The sequence below is a fragment of the Mustela lutreola genome, chromosome 13, assembly GCF_030435805.1.
Source record: "Mustela lutreola isolate mMusLut2 chromosome 13, mMusLut2.pri, whole genome shotgun sequence".
NCBI classification, from domain to species: domain Eukaryota; kingdom Metazoa; phylum Chordata; class Mammalia; order Carnivora; family Mustelidae; genus Mustela; species Mustela lutreola.
This window is the reverse complement of record NC_081302.1, coordinates 81,503,817-81,525,772: the sequence shown is the minus strand read 5'-3', so window position 1 is coordinate 81,525,772 and position 21,956 is coordinate 81,503,817. Positions and strand designations below refer to the sequence as shown.

At 47.4% G+C, this 21,956-nt stretch overlaps 1 protein-coding gene and 1 non-coding gene across 7 annotated transcripts in view; one reads left to right on the top strand and one right to left on the bottom strand.

Annotated features, from left to right (window-relative positions):
* Nucleotides 1–18,383, top strand: part of LOC131813471 (ral guanine nucleotide dissociation stimulator-like) — a 91,796-nt gene extending 73,413 nt beyond the window's left edge. For 4 of the 6 annotated variants that reach the window (XM_059143760.1, XM_059143762.1, XM_059143758.1 and 1 more), the window contains exons 2-10: nt 4,244–4,318; nt 9,439–9,575; nt 12,992–13,109; nt 13,525–13,582; nt 13,981–14,088; nt 15,714–15,907; nt 16,494–16,553; nt 17,489–17,524; nt 17,928–18,383. In XM_059143760.1, coding sequence (XP_058999743.1) covers nt 13,033–13,109; nt 13,525–13,582; nt 13,981–14,088; nt 15,714–15,907; nt 16,494–16,553; nt 17,489–17,524; nt 17,928–18,018 — 624 coding nt within the window. In that variant the 5' untranslated portion in view covers nt 4,244–4,318; nt 9,439–9,575; nt 12,992–13,032 and the 3' untranslated portion in view covers nt 18,019–18,383. Of the gene's footprint in view, nt 1–4,243; nt 4,319–9,438; nt 9,576–11,316; nt 12,602–12,991; nt 13,110–13,524; nt 13,583–13,980; nt 14,089–15,713; nt 15,908–16,493; nt 16,554–17,488; nt 17,525–17,927 lie in introns of those variants that run through there. The other 2 variants (XM_059143759.1, XM_059143757.1) reach the window with 2 other exon arrangements.
* On the bottom strand, nt 9,436–9,599 carry LOC131814242 (U1 spliceosomal RNA). The gene has a single exon (XR_009347230.1). It is a non-coding gene; the product is annotated as a U1 spliceosomal RNA (small nuclear RNA).
* Nucleotides 18,384–21,956: the final 3,573 nt, after the last annotated feature.

Below are 21,956 nucleotides of genomic sequence, written 5' to 3'. Positions count from 1 at the left end.
TGTGTGTGTGTGTGTGTGAAAAGACGCAGATCCTGAAGGCATCAAAAGGGCATGATGCTGTCTGTTGGAACTCATAATTTTATTCATTTATTTTTGCAAGAGACAGCGAGAATGAGAGAGCACACAAGTTGGGGAGAGGGGCAGGGGGAGAAGCAGACTCCCCATTCAGCAGGGAGCCCGATACGTGTCTTGATCTTAGGACCCTGAGATCATGACCTGAGCTGAAGGCAGACACTTAAGGTTTTTTGCTTTATTTTAAGCTTTTACTTATCTGTTTGTTTGCTGTTATAATTTTTTTTATTATGTTAGTCACCATACAGTACGTCATGGGTTTCTGATGCAGTGTTCCATGATTCATTGTTTGCGTATAACATCCAGTGCTCCTTGCAATCCGTGCCCTCCTTAATACCCATCACCGGGCCGACCCATCCCCCCACCCCCTCCCCTCTAAAACCCTTGGTTTGTTTCTCAGATCCCATAGTCTCTCCTAGTTCATCTTCCCTCTGATTTCCCCCTTTTCATTTTTCCCTTCCTTCTCCTAATGTCCTCCATGCTATTCCTTATGTGCCACAAATAAGTGAAACTATGTGATAATTGTCTTTCTCTGTTTGACTTATTTCACTGAGCACAATTTCCTCCAGTTTCATCCATACTGATGTAAATCAGTAATATTCCACTGCATATTTTTATTTATTTGTTTGTTTGTTTGTTTGTTTTTGCAAGAGAGGGCAAGAGCAAGAGAGAGGACAAGTGGGGAGGGAGGGACAGAGGGAGAAACGGTGTTAGGACTTATTAATCTGCATGCATTGGTCCTAACACATTACTAACTTCTGCTTATTATGACTTTTTTTCTCCCTCTGAGAATATTGGAGGCTCCGGATCTCCTCATTGTATTGATGTAAGTCACTAACTTAGGTGCTGTGAGGACATAAAGACAAAGCAGACATAGACCCTCCCTTTGAGGGGTTACAGAGTAAAACTTGTTCTCAACTTTGGTCACATATTGAAATCGCCTGGGGAGCTTTAACAAAAGCTGGAGCCAGTTTCCCTCGCAGAGATTCTGACTTCATTAGTCTAGGATATGGCGTTGGCATCGAGATTTGAATGTCCCCATTGATTCTAGCGAGCATCCAAGGCTGAGAACCATTGCAATAAGGAAAGACAAAGCCTTCTGAAGCCCACAAGCTTCAGCATAATAAGAATTTTGAGCCTCTAGGGGTGATTATACTACTATAGGACTTTTGCAGAAGTATAATAAAATTTAAAGTTACTGTTCTCTTTTATACACATATGTATCCATGTTTGCCGATGTGTGTCAGCATGTGTACGCACGTGGATTACATGAGTATCGCATTTTTCTTAGGACAGATCCAGTGACATAGCAGTAATCCAAGTCACATCTCACTCACTTCCCCGCCACCTTATTTTCTTCCAGCTTAAACAACAGAAGTCTTCCCACTTTGGTAGCCGTAGTCTGGGATCAAGGGGATGGCTGGATCGGTTCGTTCCGAGGGCTGTGGAGGAGAATCTCCTTGTTTCTCTCCTGGCTTCAGTGACCTCAGCTGTTCCTGGCTTCTAGAAGGCTTTTTCTGTGTCTTCCCTGGTCCTCCCTCTGTGCCTGCCTCTGTGTGCAGGTGCCCTCCTTTTCATTTCCTCTTCGTCTTTTTTACTGATGTACAGTTGACACAGAGTGATATGTTAGTTCAACATAGGGATTCAATGGACATTACACCATGCTCACCATAGGCAGAGGTCCCATCTGTCCCCATACAACACTATGACAGTATGGTTGACTCCATTCCCTACGTTGTACCTTTCGTCCTCGTGACTTACTCCCACCGTAACTAGAAGCCTGTATCTCCCGCTCCCCTTCAATGATTTTGCCCTCCCTCCCACCCCCCACACCGCCACCGTGGAGACAACCACCAGTTTATTCTCTATATTTATGGGTCTCTTCCTGCTTTTTTAGTTTGTTCACTTGTTTTGCTCTTTAGATGCTATACATAAATAAAATCGTATGGTATTTCTCGTTCTCTGTCTGACTTATTTCACTTAGTATAATGCCCTCTCGGTCCGTCACTGTTGTTGTAAATGGCAAGATTTCATTTTTTAAATGGCCGATATATACCACTTAATGTATGACTTCTTCTTTATCCGTTCATCTATCAGTGGACATTTAGGTTGTTCCCACATTGTGGCTATTGTAAATAATGCTGTCATAAGCATAGGGGGCGTACATGTTTTTGAACTAGTATTTTTGTCTTTTGAGGGTAAATACCCTGTAGTGCAATTACTGGCCCATGTGGTATTTTTATTTTTATTTTTTAGATGACCATGACTCCCTTTTAGTTCCTGCCCCCACACTGGCTCCCAATCTCTTACTAGTGTCAGTTACTCCTGAGCAATTCCCCAGGCTCCCTTTCTATGCATTTTAAGCACATTTTCATATCCATGACCGATATACCTACAACAGAGAGTTCAGGTTATCTAATTTCGTTTTTTAAAAATTTTAATAATTTGTTGTAGCCACACTTAAAAAAACCTTTATTTACTGTTTGTTTGTTTGTTGTGAGCAGGGTGAGGGGCAGAGGGGGAGGTAGAGAGAGAATCCCAAGCCTACTCCCCACAGAGCCTGAGACCAATCCCAAGACCCTGTGATCAGGACCTGAGCAGAAATCAAGAGCGGGTTGCTTAGCCAACTGAGTCACCCACACACCCCTAGAGCCGCACTTTTGACTGGCTCTTCAGTGCTATTTGCTGTTTGGTTCAGATAGTCTCTGCTTGACTTACTCTGTCTCCTACATGAACTGTCTCTTACATGGACTGTTTCTGGTTACCCTCCTTTGGACGTATTTGAAAACTCTTAGAGCAGTAACAAAACAACACAAGTGGTTAAACAAGCAAAATTAAAACTATGATTCAGAATCTCATTAAGATCTAGTGAAGAATTTAGCTTTGAATGCCCATGAAAACCAGAAACCTCTGTTTTTAACACGAGAACCACTTCTGACTCTATTAAAAAGTCAGGCCTTAGTGCAAAAAAAATTTGGAGAAATGTCCTGGAAAATGAGTATGGTTTCTATTGGAAACTATAAAAACAACAACAACAACAACAACAAAACCAAACAAAACAAAAATCCCCACACATAAGCATGAGCATTTTTGAGTGGGAGGAAAGGAAAGACAAACAATTCATTAGACGGAAGGGAGAAGGAACAGGAAGGGGTGTGGCAGCGAGCAGAGGACACCGCAACACCCTTCAGATTCCCTTCCTTATTTTATCTGGAGACAAGGGTGGTCTCGCCTATATAAATCACTTGGGGTGACTAAGCTGAAAGTGGGGTGGGAGGCACCACCGGGTCTGTCCACCGTCACTGGTGGGATGAGCAAGTGATGCTTAGGGGGGAATCGAATCAGGAGATGCAATTTCATGCCATCGCGCTCTTCTCTTGTAAAGCGCTACTTGCTTCTGGAACACCCACCTGGCTGGGGGTGAAACGATCAGGTAGATTGTCCAGGACCGGCTGCAATTGTGTAAACTTTCCATCAGACACTTGTTCCATCTGAAATAATGTTGCTCCTCGTACCCTGGCTTGCACTCTACCAGCTGCCTCGAGCTCCGCGTGGGAGGGACTGGTTCAGAACCCGAGGAGGTGAAATGCTGAAGTTACCCTGGAGGTGACAGCAAGCACAACAGATGCTGGGATTGGAGAGGTTCTGAGAGAAAGTCTCAGGCTCAAGGCTGCTACTTTGCCTGAGGCTAGTTAGTGAGCGTGTAATACTATAGTTAATCAGGCTTATTATACTGGATGTTCTGGGATTTTTTTTTTTTTTAAGAATTTTTTTTCCTAAGAAACAGATCAAAGGAAAGAAAACCGCCAGCTTTCCTAGTCAGGTAGCTTGATTTCCCCGGTACTTTTTCTCTTCCATGAGATAACTGTATCACAACATTTGCGGGAGGCGGTGGGGGGCGGTTTCTGGGAATACACCCACCATACATCATAGGATACTGGAATGGAGCGGGAGTTCCTAAAGCCTCTGCCTGCCCTCCGCTCCCACCTGTCCAGGGCTGTATTCACACAGGCAGAGGGCTTTCGAGGAATTCAACCAGGAAAATATGGGTCATTATCATTAAAGAGGTTGTTCCAAAACCTCATTGAGGCAATTTTTAACTTTGAACTTTTTCTAAACACTTACCAGGGGTGCTCCTAGAAAATAAAATTGTTTTCTTGCTCCCTTCTAGGAAACCAGCCTGGCAGCAGTGGCAAAGTCGGGGCAGGGGGGAAGAGGGAGAAGTCAAAAGGCAAAACGTGCACAGGTAACCTGTAAATTATCTGCCTCTGAAATATCCTGCCTTGTTTTATCCCATGTCATCTGTTTAACTCTCATGCCGCCCCTGCCAGATGATGCTAAGCTCTGGGGTTGGAGTGACAGCAAGCCGGTTATGAGGTCCCTGTTTTGGCAGCTGGAACCTGACTGGTGAGAGCTTAGTGGTGTTCCAGAAAGGCCAGTCCTATTACCAAGGCCCTTTATCTTAGCATTCACGTTCAAGGTGTCAAGAGCGTCATCCAGATTTGTGATTTCATTAACATCCGGGGTTTGACCATGACTCATTGTTGAGCGCATGGCAGTGGGCATCTGGCGAGTTGGAATTGACCGTGACTTATTGTTGAGGGCACGGCAGTGGGCATCTGGCTAGTTTCATAGCAGCCAAGTGAGCTTCCCTCGTCAATTAGGACTGTCTTGAAACTGGCCAGTCTTGACGGGGGCAATTAATTCCTGGTCCAGAAGCAGCCCAGCATCCACACAGCTGGCTAACAGTCTGGTACTTGCTGAATGAACCATGTACTTTCCGAACATCACCTAGCAAGTGCAGGGTTGTCTTCCTGGGAGTCCCCCAGCATTCAGAGATACGAAGAGAGCACATACAATGAGAAGGTCCTGGTGTAGGCAACAGGAAATCTCCAGGGAGAGGATACTTTACCCTGGTCAGTAAGCTAGTGTCCCAGTCGGAGGGCGGAGTGGAATGTGAGGAGGGGCAGTGAAGAGATAGGAGGATCCCAGTCTCAGGAGCGGGGGAGTCTGATCTCTGTCCACTGTACCCTCCCTGAGGACAGATACCAGGTGTATTGTGCTCACAGCTAGATTCTCAACACTTAGCCCATTGTAAGTGCTCATGAAATGCTTGTTGAGTGAATGAAGAGCTTAGAGAAGGACAAGGAAGCATCTGCGCCGGCATGATCAATGGGGAAAACAGCCAATATTCTCACAGAAGAAATGCTATGATACAGTGCAGCCCAACATTTCCACAAATCTCCCTTCTAGGAGAAGAGAAAAGAAAATTCTTGCCCCGGGGGATCTGGAGTAAAGTCTTGGGACAATAAAGCACACTTAGCAATATACACTGATAGTCTGGTTTATGACATAAAGCCATCACCTGTTTGTCCTGAGGTCCTTCGCATGGACGCCTCTTGACCTAGCTCCTGGACTGCCCCCATGGGAGAGACCTTTGGATAACCCTTACCTTCTGGGAGTCCGTTAAGTATCTGTAGAGGCTTCGAGGTCTATTCCTGAGGGATTGTGGCCCCGAGAGCCAGAGCTGTCTCCCCACCCTCCATGTTCTTCTTTCCTGCTGAAGATCTTGGGATTACCTCTTCTCTCCAGAGATGTTGACCTCCTGCCTCAGAGGCATGGCCCCTACCTGGGGCAGCAACAAGAGGGATATCCCAACTCAGCACAGTGAGTCCAACAAGGGTACCAGGGATGCCCAACGACGCTAGAAGAGGTCGTTCAAGGGATGCAATCTGTGGAAATTAAGACAGCATCGGGAGGCATTTCTTAAGATGTGGACTTTCAAAATAGACTAACGGCAGTGTGAATTCTTCTTGGAAGCACTATAAAATGAGAATAGCCCCTCCTCTGCTTGGACCACATAAGCATGTGCTTATCTGTAAATGGAGGGTGAACCAAATGCTCTTGTCAGCCTTCTGAGAGTCCATGATTCTACAGCTCCGTGTTTATATGACACCTTTCAATATGTTATTGTGGCCCAGTTTCAAACAAGTCATCGTATATTCTTATTTTATAGCTGAGGAATATAGGCCACAGCATGTTGGACCATTTACCAAAAGTAAAGCTGAAAGCTAGCCTTTGTCAGCTTTCTGTTATCCTCTGAGGAGATTCCAAAATTGGCAATGTTCTGGTGTCGGGCTTATAATTAGCTTCCAGAAAATGATGACAGATCATCCTGCTACATTAAAGCCCATCATTTTCCCCTAAAACCTGACACAAAGTCCCTACACCAGCAGCGATGACCCAGTTTATTTTTCTTATGTATGGAGTTCTGAGGCGTGAGAAGAACAGGCTGTAGTTAACAGGTGTCTGGAGCTCCTGCCCCTTGCTCTTTTCTAAAGAACACAGTTGCCTGTGGTGGGTGGGGGAGATGTCCCACCTGGCTGGAGCCTCAGCTCTTAGAGGTCACTAAACCTCAGCTTGCACCCCTGAATTCTGAGGGAGTTCAGAATTCACTATGGGTAGTTACTGGCTGCAAGTGTCTTAGGAGACCTGACAGGTCAGTACAGGAGCTTCCAGTGATTTCTCTCTTTATCTTGGGTACTCTCCCTCATTTCAAAATATTTAAGGCCATCTGAATGGCCCTGGATTTTCTGAGGGAACCCTTGGATTTGGAGTTATCTCATGCCCCAAAGTAGTCAAGACCATTCACTATTCACTGTAATCCCAATTCTGGCAATCCCTCCTTACAACACACACACACACATAAACACACACACACACACACCACCACCACCACAACCACCAACTCCACATTCTCAAATTTTTTAGATCTTTTCAGAACCGGTGCAAGGCCTTGACTTCTGGCAAGCACCGGGTTCTCGCCAATGTTTCAAGTGCCACTCTTTAGCAAAAATCAATAGAGGTGTCATCATTGTTGGTGTCTTGGCTAGAGGAAGGGAGGGTCCATTTTGAAGATGTAGTTTGATCAATATAGTGATTATTTAAGAAGTTATGTATCTTTAAAATACTGTGATTTGTATTTTCAGTAGCCATTTTCCTATTGTATTTATTTAATATCGTATCAGGTAATATCATATCATATAAATAAACACAGAGGAAAAGAGCACAACCTGGTTTAAATCCTGATTCTGCCATTTACAAGTCAGCTAACTTTAGATAAGTAACCTAACTTCCCTGGAGCCTCATTCTCCTCATCTGTAAAATTAGAAATAATTATATCCATCTTAAAGGGTGATAGTGAAGGTAAGAGCTAGCAAGTATAAAGCACCTAGATTTTTGGCTAGCCTGTGATGGGTGCCTACGACATGGCAGTGTGGGTATGGGCAGTCAGGTTGTTGCATGAGTGTCCTTTCGTGGCTACACCTCTCCCAATGGGTTAAGCTGCACCCACTGTCAATTTTCAGTTGCACTGGGGCCCCCAAGTTCCTCAGGAACCAGCAGTCCTCTGAATATCTGGCACCCAAGCTTGCTCTGCTTGGCACTGGAGTCCTTGAGAAAGGCTGCTGTCCATGTTCCCTCCCATGGCATTGGAATCCAACCTCTATGAAGGAACCCAACCCTATGGTCAAGTCCATTCTTAGCCCCCTGTCCAGCAGGCCTTCCTCTGAAGGATGCAGAGAGAACAGGGACCCACGTAATCTTGCTCCCTCTTCTGCCTCTGATTCCAAAGCACCTCAACTAGGTGTGACTGGGTTTGTTGATCTTCGCCCGTGAATAGTTGCAGCATTATTAATACTAGTTGAAGTATCTAATTACTTCTGAGGCTATGTGAACTAGAATTGCATCTCCTCATTTGGAATAGATATATGCCTTTAACAGTGACACGTAAAGTGAATTTTGGAGTGTCACATCTTATTTTTCCATTGATTTGCATCATTAAATAGAAATGTGTTTCTTTGGGAAAAACTGGATTTTAATAAAATTCCATGAAGAAATATAGGAACCACACATATTACAAAAGTATTTCTATAAAATCCTAATAATGATACTGAAAATCACTTACACAATACAAACAAAAACCTCTGAGTGTATTTTCATGTTTAACACAATTGCCTAATATTCTACGAAAGGAAAAACAATGATCATTGCAAAGAACATTCTGGAACAGAAAGTCAATTTTATAAATTCATTTCTCATCCACATAGCTGCATCAGGTGCTATTTTTTCTCTCTGTTGCTCAGATCTTAGAACTCTGAGAAGGCAATCTGTGACATAATTGCCTTTGATTTTCTTAAAACATTGGGCTTGATTAAATCTGAAAGGTGAAACAAAACTATAGATGTGACCAAGAGCATCCTATCAGTCAAGATAGACTAGGTTTTGTGGTGACAACAAACAGTTCCAACAAAAGTTTCTTTCTTTCTTTCTTTCTTTCTTTTTAATATTTTATTTATTTGTCAGAGAGAGAGAAAGAAAACACAAGTAGGGGGAATAGCAGGCAGAGGGAGAAGCAGGCTCCCCACTGAGCAAGGAGCCCAGTGCAGAACTCAATCCCAGGACCCTGGAATCATGACGTGAGCCGAAGGCAGTGGCTTAACTGACTCAGCCACCCAAGTGTCCCCAAAAGTTTATTTCTTGGTCTTACTACATGTCCATTGCAAAATGACAGGGAATTCTGTTCATTAAAGCCACTGAGGAACACAGGCTGGAAAGCTTCATTTACCTTCCATGTTCCCTGTCACTAAAGAGGGAAAATGAGATCTCTAAAGGCTCGCACTAACAATTAAATGCTCAGCCATAAGAAACATAAAATTTCTACTCGTCACTCATTGCTAGAACTAGTTCCATGGCCCGATCCGTCCAAACAAAGTCAGATATACAGTCCATATCCTGTGTATAGATAGAAAGTATTTGAGGAATAGTGTTAATGTACAAGGAGGTATTTGCTGATGCATATTCAGCAAGGAAAGAGGCTGTGTGGAAGCAAATTGCTAGAACCCATCCCGAAGAAGGTCAGCAAACCAAGTTAAGAAAGTCTCCAGGAGATGTATGTTAAACCAGTTCTCTAATTTGTGAGGGGCATGGAAATTTTTTCCTAACAAACAGACACTGAGAAAAATCTTGTTAGATTTTCTTTTTTTTTTTAATGTGTTGTATGGGGCACCTGGGAAGCTCTGTTGATTAAGCACCAACTCTTGGTTTTGGCTAAGGTCATGATTGGGTGGTGAGATTAAGCTTTATGTAGGGTTCCCTGCTTAGCATGGGGTCTGTTTAGGTGTCTGTTCCTCTCCCTATGCCTCTGCCCCTCCTCCAACTCATGCACGTGCACATCCTCTCTGTCCTAAAATTAAGAAAAGAAAATCTTTTGAAAAAATGTGTTTTTTTTCCATTTTTGAGATTTTGTACATCTGCATTTTCATGTAAAATTGGCAATTTTATTTTATTTTATTTTATTTTTTTCAGGGAAAAGCGCGAACGCAGTCCCCCACTACCACAAATTATGCAGTCGAGTTTCCCACATTTGGGGAAATCGCAGGGGTCAGCACATCCGGAGTGCAAAGGATAAGCCTTGCCCTGGGAAAACCACCTTCATGATCATGGTATCTCCCCTGTAAAATTGGCAATTTTAAATGTTGGGAAGTAGTTAACATAAAGTATGTTGAAGGCACAGAAAGGGGTCTATGCACTGAGACCCAGCACCTCATTGGTAAACTCTGGCCTGCACAGAGTGATGAAGAGCAGAGTAACAAGTCTCATTACACACCAGCTAAGGTTGGATAACAAAAATGTTTAGTGCAGCCAGTCAGTTTGGTCCCAAAGAGCAGTATGGGACTGGAGGAAAGGAAGGAGATCACCCTAACCAACCTGGAGGTTTTGTTCTGTGGGTCTGGCAGGCAGTCAAGAGATGGGAAAGAAATCTGTGTATGAAAAGAAGGACATTCATGAACCTGCTGTTGGCAAGCTGACATAGCCTGGACATGCACTCTTTTCTCTTCCAAGGACAAGTTTATAGAAAGAACAAATAATAGATAAACTAACAGAGATGCCAGAATGGGACAAGGGAGGCCCCTAGGGTACAAAATTTAAGGAGGCACTCGCTCAGGGTCATGAAGGTTCATGGATGAGGCTTGCGCAAACCTAGGCGTGAGTGTCTCCTGACATCGTGTGCTCTGGGGGCATCAATTGCCTCACCTTCGTGCTGGTTCACGAGTTTACACTACATCAGAAACAACTGTTTATTCTTTTCCCAGATGATACGGCTATGTTTTGGGAATAGCAAATCTTAGTGAAAAATAGTAATGAGAAAGCAGTAAAAAAAAAATAATCTGGACACTAATGGCCCATTTTGTGATGACAAATTGGCAACCATTTGCTCCAATGAATCAATTTTTATTTGCATTTATACATTTTCGATTACACTTCGATTACACTTCCAAACTCTGTGATAGGATTTCACTTTCTTGGTTTATATATTTATTCATTCAAAGGTATTTATTGAGTTCCTACCTCATGTGTCATTGTGCTAGGCAATTGATTATATATTGGTGAATAAAACAGAAAAGGTGACTGCCCTTTTGGAGTTGATAAGTGAGACAGAAAGAGACACTTAATATGTACATAAGAAAATTAATAAGTACTTTTCACTGTGGCAAGGACAATAACAGAAACAAACACGATGCAGGAATGTCGACTATTACTGGTTCATGTTCGAGAACACAGTCAAGGATCACCTCCAAGACCTTTGGCGATGCAGCGTGGTTGAGGAGGATTCCTGCCAGAAGTCCTAAGACATTTGAGAAAATAAATTATATAACACCCTTTCTTTAAATATTAAAACTAAAATTGAAATAATTCATGCATGCTTTAAATAATAGGAAGACATTTTGTCAAGTATGTATTATAAAAACAAAGCACATTTGGTCATACCACAGAGATACTACTAATAAAGTTCTTTCTTTCTTTCTTTCTTTCTTTCTAGTTTTGTCTCATGCCACACTTTAGTAAAATTCATATTACTCCTTGACTACTCTCTCGCTGCTCTTGGCTTTCTTCTTTCTCTTCCTTCTCCTACTCTTTTTAAAAATTCATGCATATTTAGGATTGATCTAATTTTAATTTCTTCTGACTTAAGGCTACTCTTGGAGGGGAGCCTGGGTGGCTCAGTTGTTGAGTTTCAGCTCAGGTCTTGATCTTTTGAGTCCTGGGATCCTGCCCTGAGTTGGACTCTGTGCTCAGCAGGGGGTCTGCTTGAAGATTCTCTGCCGCTGGGGCGCCTGGGTGGCTCAGTGGGTTAGGCCGCTGCCTTCGGCTCGGGTCATGATATCAGGGTCCTGGGATTGAGTCCCGAGTCGGGCTCTCTGCTCAGCGGGGAGCCTGCTTCCTCCGCTCTCTCTCTGCCTGCCTCTCTGCCTGCTTGTGATCTCTCTCTGTCAAATAAATAAATAAAATCTTAAAAAGATAAAGAAATAAAAAAGATTCTCTGCCTCTGCCCAACCACACCCCCCCACACATTCTCTTTCAAATAAGAATTCTTTAAAAGGAGATGAAAGTAAGAAAAACCTGAAAAAAATAAACAAAAGCCTACAAAATAAAAATACAAAGAATGCTACCTAGTGATTTCCCTGAGCTCTGCAGCTTTGCAGCCCTCTCTGATCAGTGAACTTGAGAGGGGTGAGCTGTTCGTGATGGCCTTCTAGGGGAGGGGCTCTTGCCCTGATCCTCAGGGGGACTTCCCCTGGTGCAACTGCAGCTGGCCCAAGCAGCAGAGACGGGCCCTGGGTTCCAGCAAGTGCCGCTGTTTTACTCCCTGAAGGCTTGCAGCACCAATGGCTGAGGTGACTGTCACCGCACCCTGCTCCCTACCGTGGAGCTGAAAATTCACACCCAGCTCTTCAGTGAGCCCGCACAGAAAAAAACGTTCCACCGGTCTTATCTCCTCGGATTCTGTCAGAACTCTGCGTTCACCCTGCCAGGGACGAGGCATTTTTATCGTAGGCGCGTGACTGAGTTCCAATTCCAATTGTTTTGTTTTGTTTTATTTTTAAAGATTTTATTTATTTGAGTGAGGGAGTGCATGAGAGCGGAGAAGGTCAGATGGAGAAGCAGACTCCCCATGGAGCTGAAGCCCTATGTGGGATTCGATCCCAGGAATCCGGGATCATGACCTGAGCTGAAGGCAGTTGCTTAACCAGCAGAGCCACCCAGGAGGTGGGAACCACCCACTCCAGGTTCTATGGATTCCAGTGACACAGACCAACACCAGACCTGCGAGGTGTCAGAGGTCTCACCAAGCTCCTGCTTCTTCTGGACCTCTCCCAGGAAAGTGATCACCCAACTATGCTGTGATTCGGAGTACAGGGCTTTACAGAGTAGAAAGCCAGGACATAGCTTCATGGTTTTCAGCCATTTTCCCTAACTGATGTCTGGGAACTCTGAAGCATTCGGGCCCCACCTGGTCTTCTGGGGACCACCGGGATCCTGAGATCATGCTGTCACCCCTGGGATATCACCCCACTTCACCCCTTGAACACTTTTAAGCCAGGATTGTCCCAGACAGGGGTAGACACCTAAGTGTTTCAATCATGCACCTGGCTGTCGATGGAAACTTTGCAGTAGGCTCCTTCAGGTAGGTGCCTCCCCTTGGATGTATCCATAGCCCTATCATCTGCATAACTTGTTCCCACCCAAGGGCCAAGGGCCAAGGGCCAAGGGCCAAGGGCCAAGGTCAGTCCCTTACTAAGGGATTTCATTGAAAATTCGAAGCCTAAGTTCTTGAGAAGCTACTACCCAGCCCTTTGTAGGTGGGGCTGTCGTCTTCTGGGACTCCAGAATATGAGCACTGATGAACACATGTGTGCACACAGGAGCGAGTGTGCTTGTGCACACAAACACACACACCCCAGGAGGGACTGTGGGGTGGGATCTGATTAGTAGCAGATTCCAAGAAGTTGATAGGAGGGAGGAAATTGGGTGGGAGGTATTTCCTACCTGTGACAGCACTCCTCTAACATCATAGCTATTATCCAACCTATGCCTGTGGACATCTGATAGAAAGACATGCTGGAATCATCCGTATTTTGCAGAGAAGGGACCATCCCTGTCAGGCACAACGGCTTATCTAAGGTCCAAACCAGGTAAGTATAGAGACTTGTGTCTGAAACCAGGTGTGTTTGCAAGCTGGGGACCTAGCTTCTCCCAGACCTTCCCTGGGGGCCTGTTCCGAGGGGTGTGTTGGGGTCACTGTGTACAGATGAGATGTGTCCTTGCATGCAGAAGGGGGAAGAGGAGATGGCAGACGGGAGCACTGTTTGTGTAGGGGTCCAACCAGGAGTGGGCCCCGGTAGGGGATCACAGGCAGTGATGTCACTGCCTGGATCACAAAGGCCCACAACTTGTAACCCCTGCAACCAGGACCCACACTCTAGTCCGGTATCAGGGCTATTTGGACAGAAACGTCTGACACAGAAAGATGTTTTCGTCCTGTCTACGTACATCCCGGGGCTCTGGGTACCAGAACCCCCAGGAAAATGACTTGTTCCCATGCTGCAGAAGTTGGCTGAAACCACCCCCGCGATGCCTCAGGATGTTTCGAGGGAGACGCCATAAGGTACTTACTACTGAGGAGACTAGGCGATGCCCACCCCTCTGAACCATCCTAGGGAAGCCCCATTCCTTCCTCTGGACTTTTAGGGGAGGAGGGATATGTGGGGGTTCCCGCCCATGGGCTGGAGGAGGGTGAGCACAGTGGATACCCTGGTGATCCCTTCTTGTTCACACCAATGTCATGGTGGGCTAGGTGCACCGGGGATTCCTGAGGTGCCTCTTAGCTGTGCCAGAGCACATCCAAGGCCCTGAAGCTGGGCCACGTTTCTCTCCTTGGGGGAGGGCTCTGCCACCTGGGCTGTGGTGTGTCTGGAATGGAGCGCCCTGGGTCTAAAGACTAGCAAACGCCTCCAGACAGGGCTCTAAGGTCTCCTGCCTGGCTGCTGGGCACTGTCTTTACAGAACGCTCCAGAGGACATGGTGCAGGAGCTGAATGTCGACATCCGCTGCTCTCCTTCCCCGAAGAACAAGAAGCCACACAGGGCCAACAGAGTCTGGCGCTGGCTCAGGGTGAGTGCAGGTGCTCGGGAGACCCGACCCCTGAGGCGCCCATGCAGCACCAAGGGCCCCACTTCCTAGAAGCCAGCCTGGCCTCCTAGAGTCCTGTACTCCCGTGAATCTGCATCCCATCACTTCCCCAACCTGGCCCTCATGGTCCGGTTCACGCCTTGGACAGAAGCACAGCCATTGTCCACATACTTATAGGAGTATCATTAAAGAGACTTTAGACCAGGTCTCATCCCGTTGATCTAGACTCCTTTTGCCCTGGCCTAGGCATTTTCCTAACTCGTGTTCCCAGGTGTCTGCATTGGCCCAACAGTCCTTCCTCAGGTTATACAAATCTTGCAAATGATCATTTGCTAGAGTGAGTTGGGAGATTCTGATCCAAAGGGACATGGGGCCCATGGTACTCTGTCTCTTGCTCTGTGCTTTTGTTTTGATGGAACACATCTTTGGGGCCCCTAGGGTGAGGATCAGGGGCCTCACTGCCCTGCATGGCAGTCCAGAAGGCCAGTCATTTATCACCGGCATCTAGCCCTTTACAGGGGCAGGACTGGATATAATCCCCTTCTGTGGCTAATGAACAGTGCTGCATCCTACAGCCTCCGTGCCCTCCTATCCTAAGCCCTCTCACCTAAAACGTCTGTGTTCTTGTCTCAAGAATGAGATATGTTGGGTGCCGGGGTGGCTCAGGGGGTTCAGCCTCTGCCTGCAGCTCAGGTCATGGTCTCAGGATCCTGGGATCAAGGCCCACGTTGAGGGGGGGGTCTCTGTTCAGCGAGGAGTCTGCTTCCCCCTCTCTGTCTGGCTGCCTCTCTGCCTACTTGTGACCTCTCTTTCTCTGTCAAAAAAATAAATAAAAAATCTTTCAAAAAAATAAAAACAATGGGGCTATGTCATCAGAAATCACAGGATCCATGCCACTCATGCAGGGACGTACTATCCATACTCCGCTCACAAAAGGACCTGAGATACTAGCAAGTTCAGACATCATTTTTTTCAATTCTTTGTATGGATACCAGAACATTTTCTCTTTTCCTTTAAGGTTTCTTTCTTTCTTTCTTTCTTTCTTTCTTTCTTTCTTTCTTTCTTTCTTTTAATTTTATTTCTTTATTTGACAGACAGTGATCACAAGTAGGCAGAGAGGCAGGCTGAGACAGAGAGGGGAAGTAGGCTCCCCACCGAGTAGAGAGCCCAATGCGGGGCTCGATCCCAGGACCCTGAGATCATGACCTAAGCCAAAGGCAGAGGCTTTAACCCACTGAATCACCCAGATATCCCTTCCTTAAAGAGTTCTTAATTGATTGATTGATTGATTGATTGATTGAGAGGGAGGCAGGGGGAGTGTGGGGAGAAGCAGAGGGAGAGACAGAATCCTCAAGCAGACACTGCCCTATGGACACAGCCCTACGAGGAACGCAGCCTCAGGACACGGAGAGCATGACCTGAAGCAAAACCAAGTCTTAGGCTAAACCCAATGAGACACTGAGTCACCTGATTCTTTTCCAGACTCTGGGCTCTCTTGTCCCACCTCTTGCTTAAGTCCCTGAGATCTGGGGGCTCATTCTGCCCTCCAAGCCCCAACCCTCCTGGTGGCCACAGCACTGACTCATGTCTCCTCTGATTCACCTCAGGGGGAAAATGGCTCAACGAGGAAGAGGAATAAGACCTTGATAGTATGGAACACTCGTGCCAGTTCATTGGGGGCCGGAATAGATTACCTGGTGACTGCCGTCCTAAAACAAGATCTAAACTATGTTCACACGTTTCTGGAAATATACCGCAGCTTTGCTACCACCCAGGAGGTGCTGGGCCTCCTCTTTGCAAGGTGAGCACCCTCCCCTGCCCCTAACTGCTCCGTGGGATTTGGCCAATGCCTGGTTGTGAGACTTGGCAGGACCCCAAGCTTCCCCAAGCTTCCCTTGCTCCTAACTGGGGCAGAGGTATTATAGGGACTCAGTGGGGTCTTGTAGGGAAAGAACACTCGGTAGCCTGCGCCAGTGGAAAAGTCTGCTGTTGGGCCTGTGGGCATGCTCTTTGCTCATTCCTGTGCCCCTCATGATGAAACCTCTGCCTCATTCCTGACTCTCACTGTGATCTTGAGCTGGGCTCCTCTGCCACTGAAAGGGAGAGCTGAGATTCCTTCTGGGGTCTGTGTGTGGGTGAATCCAGAGCAGGCATCCCTGAGGGTGAGCAGGGGCCAGGGCAACTCAGATGTCGGTGATGGGCTGGTTGGGGCCCTTTCATTCAGCAAGCATTCAGGAAGCCCCAGTAGGTGGAGGCGATTGTCTCGGAGCTGAATGGGATCCCTGCACAGAACAGAGAGCACCCCAGGGCTGCAGGCTAGTCGAGGGTCAGGCGGTGAGAGCCAACATCCACAGACATCTCATGTGATGCCCCCTGGCCTCCTCTAGATTCGGATGTGTTTACTCCACGTATGACGAGGTCGGCGGACCCCAGGACCAGCGCAACATGTGAGTAAGCTTTGGCTGCTCCAGGAGGGCCTTCCCTCTCCAGCAGGGCAGTAAGGGTACTGTGAGTTCGAGGGGCTGCCGGACCTTCACGCACACCTCTGTGATTCCTGCTTTAGAGTAAACGTCTGAGAGCTTCTACTGGAAACTGGGAAGGTGCCCTGGGTAACTGGGGTAGGTGTGTGAGCACTGTGGGAGAGCAGAAGGGGATGGTGTACAGCTTCAACCCCTGAGAGGGTCATGCTCCATCCCTGCCCCCTCCCAGCCCTCTCTCTGCCCCAATTCTGGGACCCAGAACGCAGGATTTAGGAACCATCGCACAGCAGTCTGTTGGCACCTGCACGCTGGGTGCTCAGAGGGGGCTCCGGGAGACTGGTTTCCCAGTAGAGCCCAGGGAGCAGCAGGCATCCCACACCCTGTGGGAGGTGAGTGTCAGTGGAAACAGACCCACTCTCATGGCACCTAGTGAACGGGCAGAGGAGGTAACGGTGGAGGTACGGGGAGGGTCCTGGGAAGGCCTGGCTAGAGACAGAGTCCCTTTGTTCCCTCCTCGGTTGGATCTTCACGGAGCAGAGGCGAGTGCAGTGAGGGTAATTAAGAGGCCAGACACCACCCCTCCCTGGGCACATGCAGTTGAATTGAAGTGGCTCGTGGGCAAGGAGACAGACTGAGGAGTGTGTCCAGCTCCCCTAAGAAGTCCAGAAAGGCTCCCCCCATTGATCAAGGACTCCCACTCCCAGAGGCTTTTGGCCAGCCTGCCGTGTGGGAGCAGGCCTGTCTCAGGCAGGACTGCCAGGTTGCAGGTGGACAAGGAGTCCGACTGGTCTCGGACAGGAGCTGGAAGCCCAGGAACCCAGGTTCCCACAGGGTATCCCTGGGATATTGGTTTGGATGCATACCCTGTCCTCTGACTTCTCTGCCTCCATGTCTGTCCCCAGGGCCGTCTATGCCATCCTGGATATGTGGGTGGAAAGGTATCCAGGGGATTTTGTGCAGCCTCCAGAGTATCCCAACTTGCATGCTGTACTGGCCTACCTGCAGGTCAATGTGCCGGGCTCGGACCTGCAGCGCCGTGCCCAGCTTCTGCTGCCAGAAAGGCAGCGCGCTGAGACCACAGAGCCAGAGGCTGGGGGTGAGGAGAACTGGGGTTGACTGATGTGGGCCTGAGGAGGAGGCAGGGTGGGCCACCCTGAGGAAGCCTCCATAGATTGTAGTTGGGCTGAGAGTAGTGAGTCGTCTCAGATCCCTGTCCCCATGGGCTTCCACTGGGGACACCTTCCAGGGGCTGGGTCTTGAGCGCAGGCCACGCTGAGTGGTGGGGAAAGGGAAAGGCGAGAGGGAAGTCAACCAAGCTGATGATGCTTTCTCTTCTTGGAGCTACATCACCGGCCCCAGAGCCAGATCAGGATGTGTCTCGGGAAGTTGTTCCAGCAGCCACTCTGGCACCCGCTGCACCTCTGGAGCCTGAGCTGGCCCCCGCCATCCCTGCTGCGGCAGCTCACTATGGATTGGGAAGACCAGTGACCCCCCCTGACCCGTTGGGGCCAGGGCAGATGGTCGTCAGGGCCCTCGTTCACTTCTCTGTCACGGAAGAGCCACCTGACCTTTTGACTTTCCTGGATGACCAGCAGGGTCCTGCCCACGAGATGCCGCCCCCTGCCTCCGTGGAGCAAGCAGGCTCCGCTCCTGAGCAGCACCTCGTGCTTGCTACAACCAGAAAGCATGTCTTTCCCATCGCCCTCGTTGCTTTATTTGTATTTCTTCTGTTTTGTGTATATGTATATAATTACATACTAGATTTAATTAAATAAAGTAGAATTTGAGTTTACATAACATTTTACTTGCATCCTTTGCAGTGGGATATGGAGGTCTCATTAGGTCCATCCAGAGTGTTGCACAACCATGTCGTTCTACGACGTTTCCGTCACAGAGACACCCGCACTCTTCATCGCTCACTGCTCTGTCCCTCCCCCAGTCCCTGCAACCGCTGCTCTGCTCTCTGTCTCGGCCACTTCACCTCCACTTTTTTCCTCTGCCTGGAATCCTACCATATGGCCTTCTGTGTGTGTCTGCAGAACATAAGTGTGATTCCCCTCTTTTCAAACTTGGTTATACAAATAACATTTTATTAGATAGGAATGTTCCTGAAAGAACAGAGATCACGGGAAGCCCCCAAATGAACTGTTTTCATTCTGAGCTAGGTTTCCCATTTAGAAGCATGCCTTGAAAAGCAGAAACCATGAGAGAAATGTCTGGGTCCATGAGACACCTTTACATGCTTTCATTTTTCTGGATAGTCTGTTTCAACTATTCTAATGGGCATGTTATCAAGTATTAAAATTATATCTAAATTTTCTCCTCTTGCTAACAAGTTACGTCATAAAAGAGTTCTTTAGGCTTTATCCAGACTATGTTTATTTAGTAAATAATGATTTAAAGATGAAAAAAGGAAGGCATGTTCCTTCTACCAATGAACAATCCCCTATAATACACGGCATCCTACTTCTCCGCCTTACCCTCAGTGTAGTGTGTGTGTGTGTGTGTGTGTGTGTGTGTGTGTGCACATGTGCGCACATGTATGTGACAGAGTGGGCCGGGGAAGGTTCCGGGGCTGTGCTCTTGTTCTTCCTTATGTCCCCTCAGTGGACAGACACTGTCGCTCTGTCCCCTTGGGCATTCTCAGTGACAGCATTCAGGAAACCCCTCTGTTGAACAACTAATTCATTTCCAGTTATTTGACTCTCAAAGTGTAAGCGATAAGCACGTCTGTGCCATAAATGTCTGTTTCTTTAGGAATGATTCCTGTAAACAGTAAACACTGGAACACGCTTTACCCACATTTTTAGGGGACTGGCTGCTGGCTCCTCTATGCTGTCTTCATTAGGGAGAAGCATTGCTTTGGAAAGGAGGGATCCAGGATTCTATAGATGAGACCTGAAATCATGAGGAGGACAAGCCAGCAGTGATGACGTCGGGGCCCTGGGAGTGACCATAGAGCATTGGGGAGGCTGCCCACAGCGCCCTCATAGGTCCTCTCCCAGATGCTCCCCTGGCCCGTGTCCTGGAACCCACCTCACCCATGCCCTGTCCGGTGACACGCTCCCGCCACTCCAGCCCCCCGGGCTCAATCACCCAGACTCTCCCTGGAGCAACCAGAGCCTGCTCCAGGCCAGCAGAGGGGCACAGGCCAGGCCACTCCTCTCGGCTTGCTCCCTGTCCTTCCTGGCTGAACCCCATCCTCTCAGGGACGAACCTCCAAGGACAGTGCCGGTCAGTGGGTGACAGACAAGTGTTCATGCAGATGGAGTTTTAGTGGCAACAGCAAGAGCCACATGATCTGTGTGAGCAAGGGAGGCCTTTGCAATGCACATCGGCTGCTCATGGAAGCTGCAGGATGGACAGAGCCTCAACCAGGGCCTTTGGCACTGGACAGAGCTCATCCACACCCTCAGGATCCTCTGGCTGTGACCCCCTGACCCTGCCAACCCCAACCTTGGTATCCCTCAAGTTGAGCTTGTGTGAGAGACGGGGCCGGGCTTCCTGCTGACACCCCTCCTCTCCCACAGAGTCGGGTAAGGGGGAGTCCCCTTGATCTGACGCTCTAATAGAGGTCGTCGTCAGTAACTCCGGTCTTGCCCGCCAGAAGATGGAGCTAACCAGGCACACAAGATAGGTCCTCAGAGAGAGGGCATTTGGGGCTCTCCCTGCAGGAAGAGAGAGAAACACCAGCGAGTGGGACTCCGTGAGAAAGGGGAGCTCTGAGCACTAGGGGAGGGGCGGCCGTGGGCTGTGCGCTGCCTTACTGGTCAGGGGCTCAGGCTTCGTGTTGGCTTGCAGGGAGTGCCCAGGCTTCATCCCACCAGCAGGTCCATCAAAAACCAAACTGACCTCCATCAAACATTTTCAACTCCAGCCACGAAAAGGCTCTGGGGCCCTGGCAGTCAGGGAGGCCTAAGGCGCGATGTACCAATGGTTCCACAGTGGGGGAAAAGTGGGACAGGCGTGATGGAACTGGGGGGCAGCTCATTTCCCTGCTTTGGGGAGAAAGAGCCCCATCACAAGGCACCCCAATATTTGTTCTAAAAACAGGTGGCAGCACAGCGGGCTCCAGCTTGCCAGTCTCCACACGGAGGACTCTCCATGTCCAGGACACTAGCTCTGGGGGACGTCCTGCCCCAGGGCTGGCCTGGGTCTGATGGGTGAGCACCAGTGTAGTGGGATCCCATACTGGCGGGCAGGAAGGCTTTCTGGAAGGACGACTGGGTCAGGGGAGTCTGGATTGGCAGGCTGAAGGGACACAGTAGGGCAGAGGCCCAGAGCCCAGGACGGCAACGTGCTCCCAGGGGGCTACTCTGAGCAGGTCAAGCTGAGGATTACTGAGTATCTTTTGAGAGCATGAATCATGACAGTCAATCCCCCTAACAGCCCATGAGGAAGGGCAAAATGCTGTCTCTGTTGGACTCCGAAGGAAACCAAGGCATTTCCTTTCTTTTCTCTTTCATTCATTTCTTGGGAGATGAGTGAAAATTTTATCAGGAAACAGATCATTATTAGATCTATTCTTGGAAACTTTTGTTTTAGATTTAGGCTCCAATTTTTTAGTATGAAAAATTTCAAACCTGTAGGGAATTTCAGAGAGCAGTACAATGAACACCCATCTATCTTTGTTGTAGAGTCAGCAGTTATTAACATTTGGTCGCATTTTGACTGTTGATCTATCTTTCTATAAATTTTGTTGATGTTGGATCTTTTGAAACTTTAATAGGATTTTTATAAAAAAGTTAGGACACTATATAAAACTTTAAAGTCAATAGATCCCCAGGAATAAATGCAAGACACAGGTCAACTGATCATATATAGGCTTTAAATCATAATATCTTTCTTGGTTATTTCAGAGGATCAGACCATATATATTGCGGATCCACTTAAATAGACTTAAGATTCCAGCTTCTTTTCTATGTTAGAACTTCTCAAATGATGCTTCTCAGAGTTATCCTGATCTGAGAATACCACGGAAACAAACTTCTTTAGCCATTTTAATGCAAGTTGAAATTAATTTTTTTTTTTTACAATGCTATTGCCTTTTGGATTATTCAGTTTGCTTCTGACATTAGCAACATCACCATACAGCCAGTAACTCTGCAAAAGATGGTTTTCTTAGCATGATTCACATAATATAAAACAACAAAGGGAAGGAATGTGGTTTGTTGCATAATTTAGAATCTGAATCCTTTGCTTCCTCCTTGGAAAGTGGTAATTCCCATAGAATGGATATACGGATTCAGGTCCCCCAATGTCAAAGAGGAATATGGGAAACATCCTTTGGAATAGAATGTGTTATTGTAAATAAGGACAGTTAAGCCAAATGACTGTGCTGCATGGTTTTGCCTGGATGCATAGACTTTA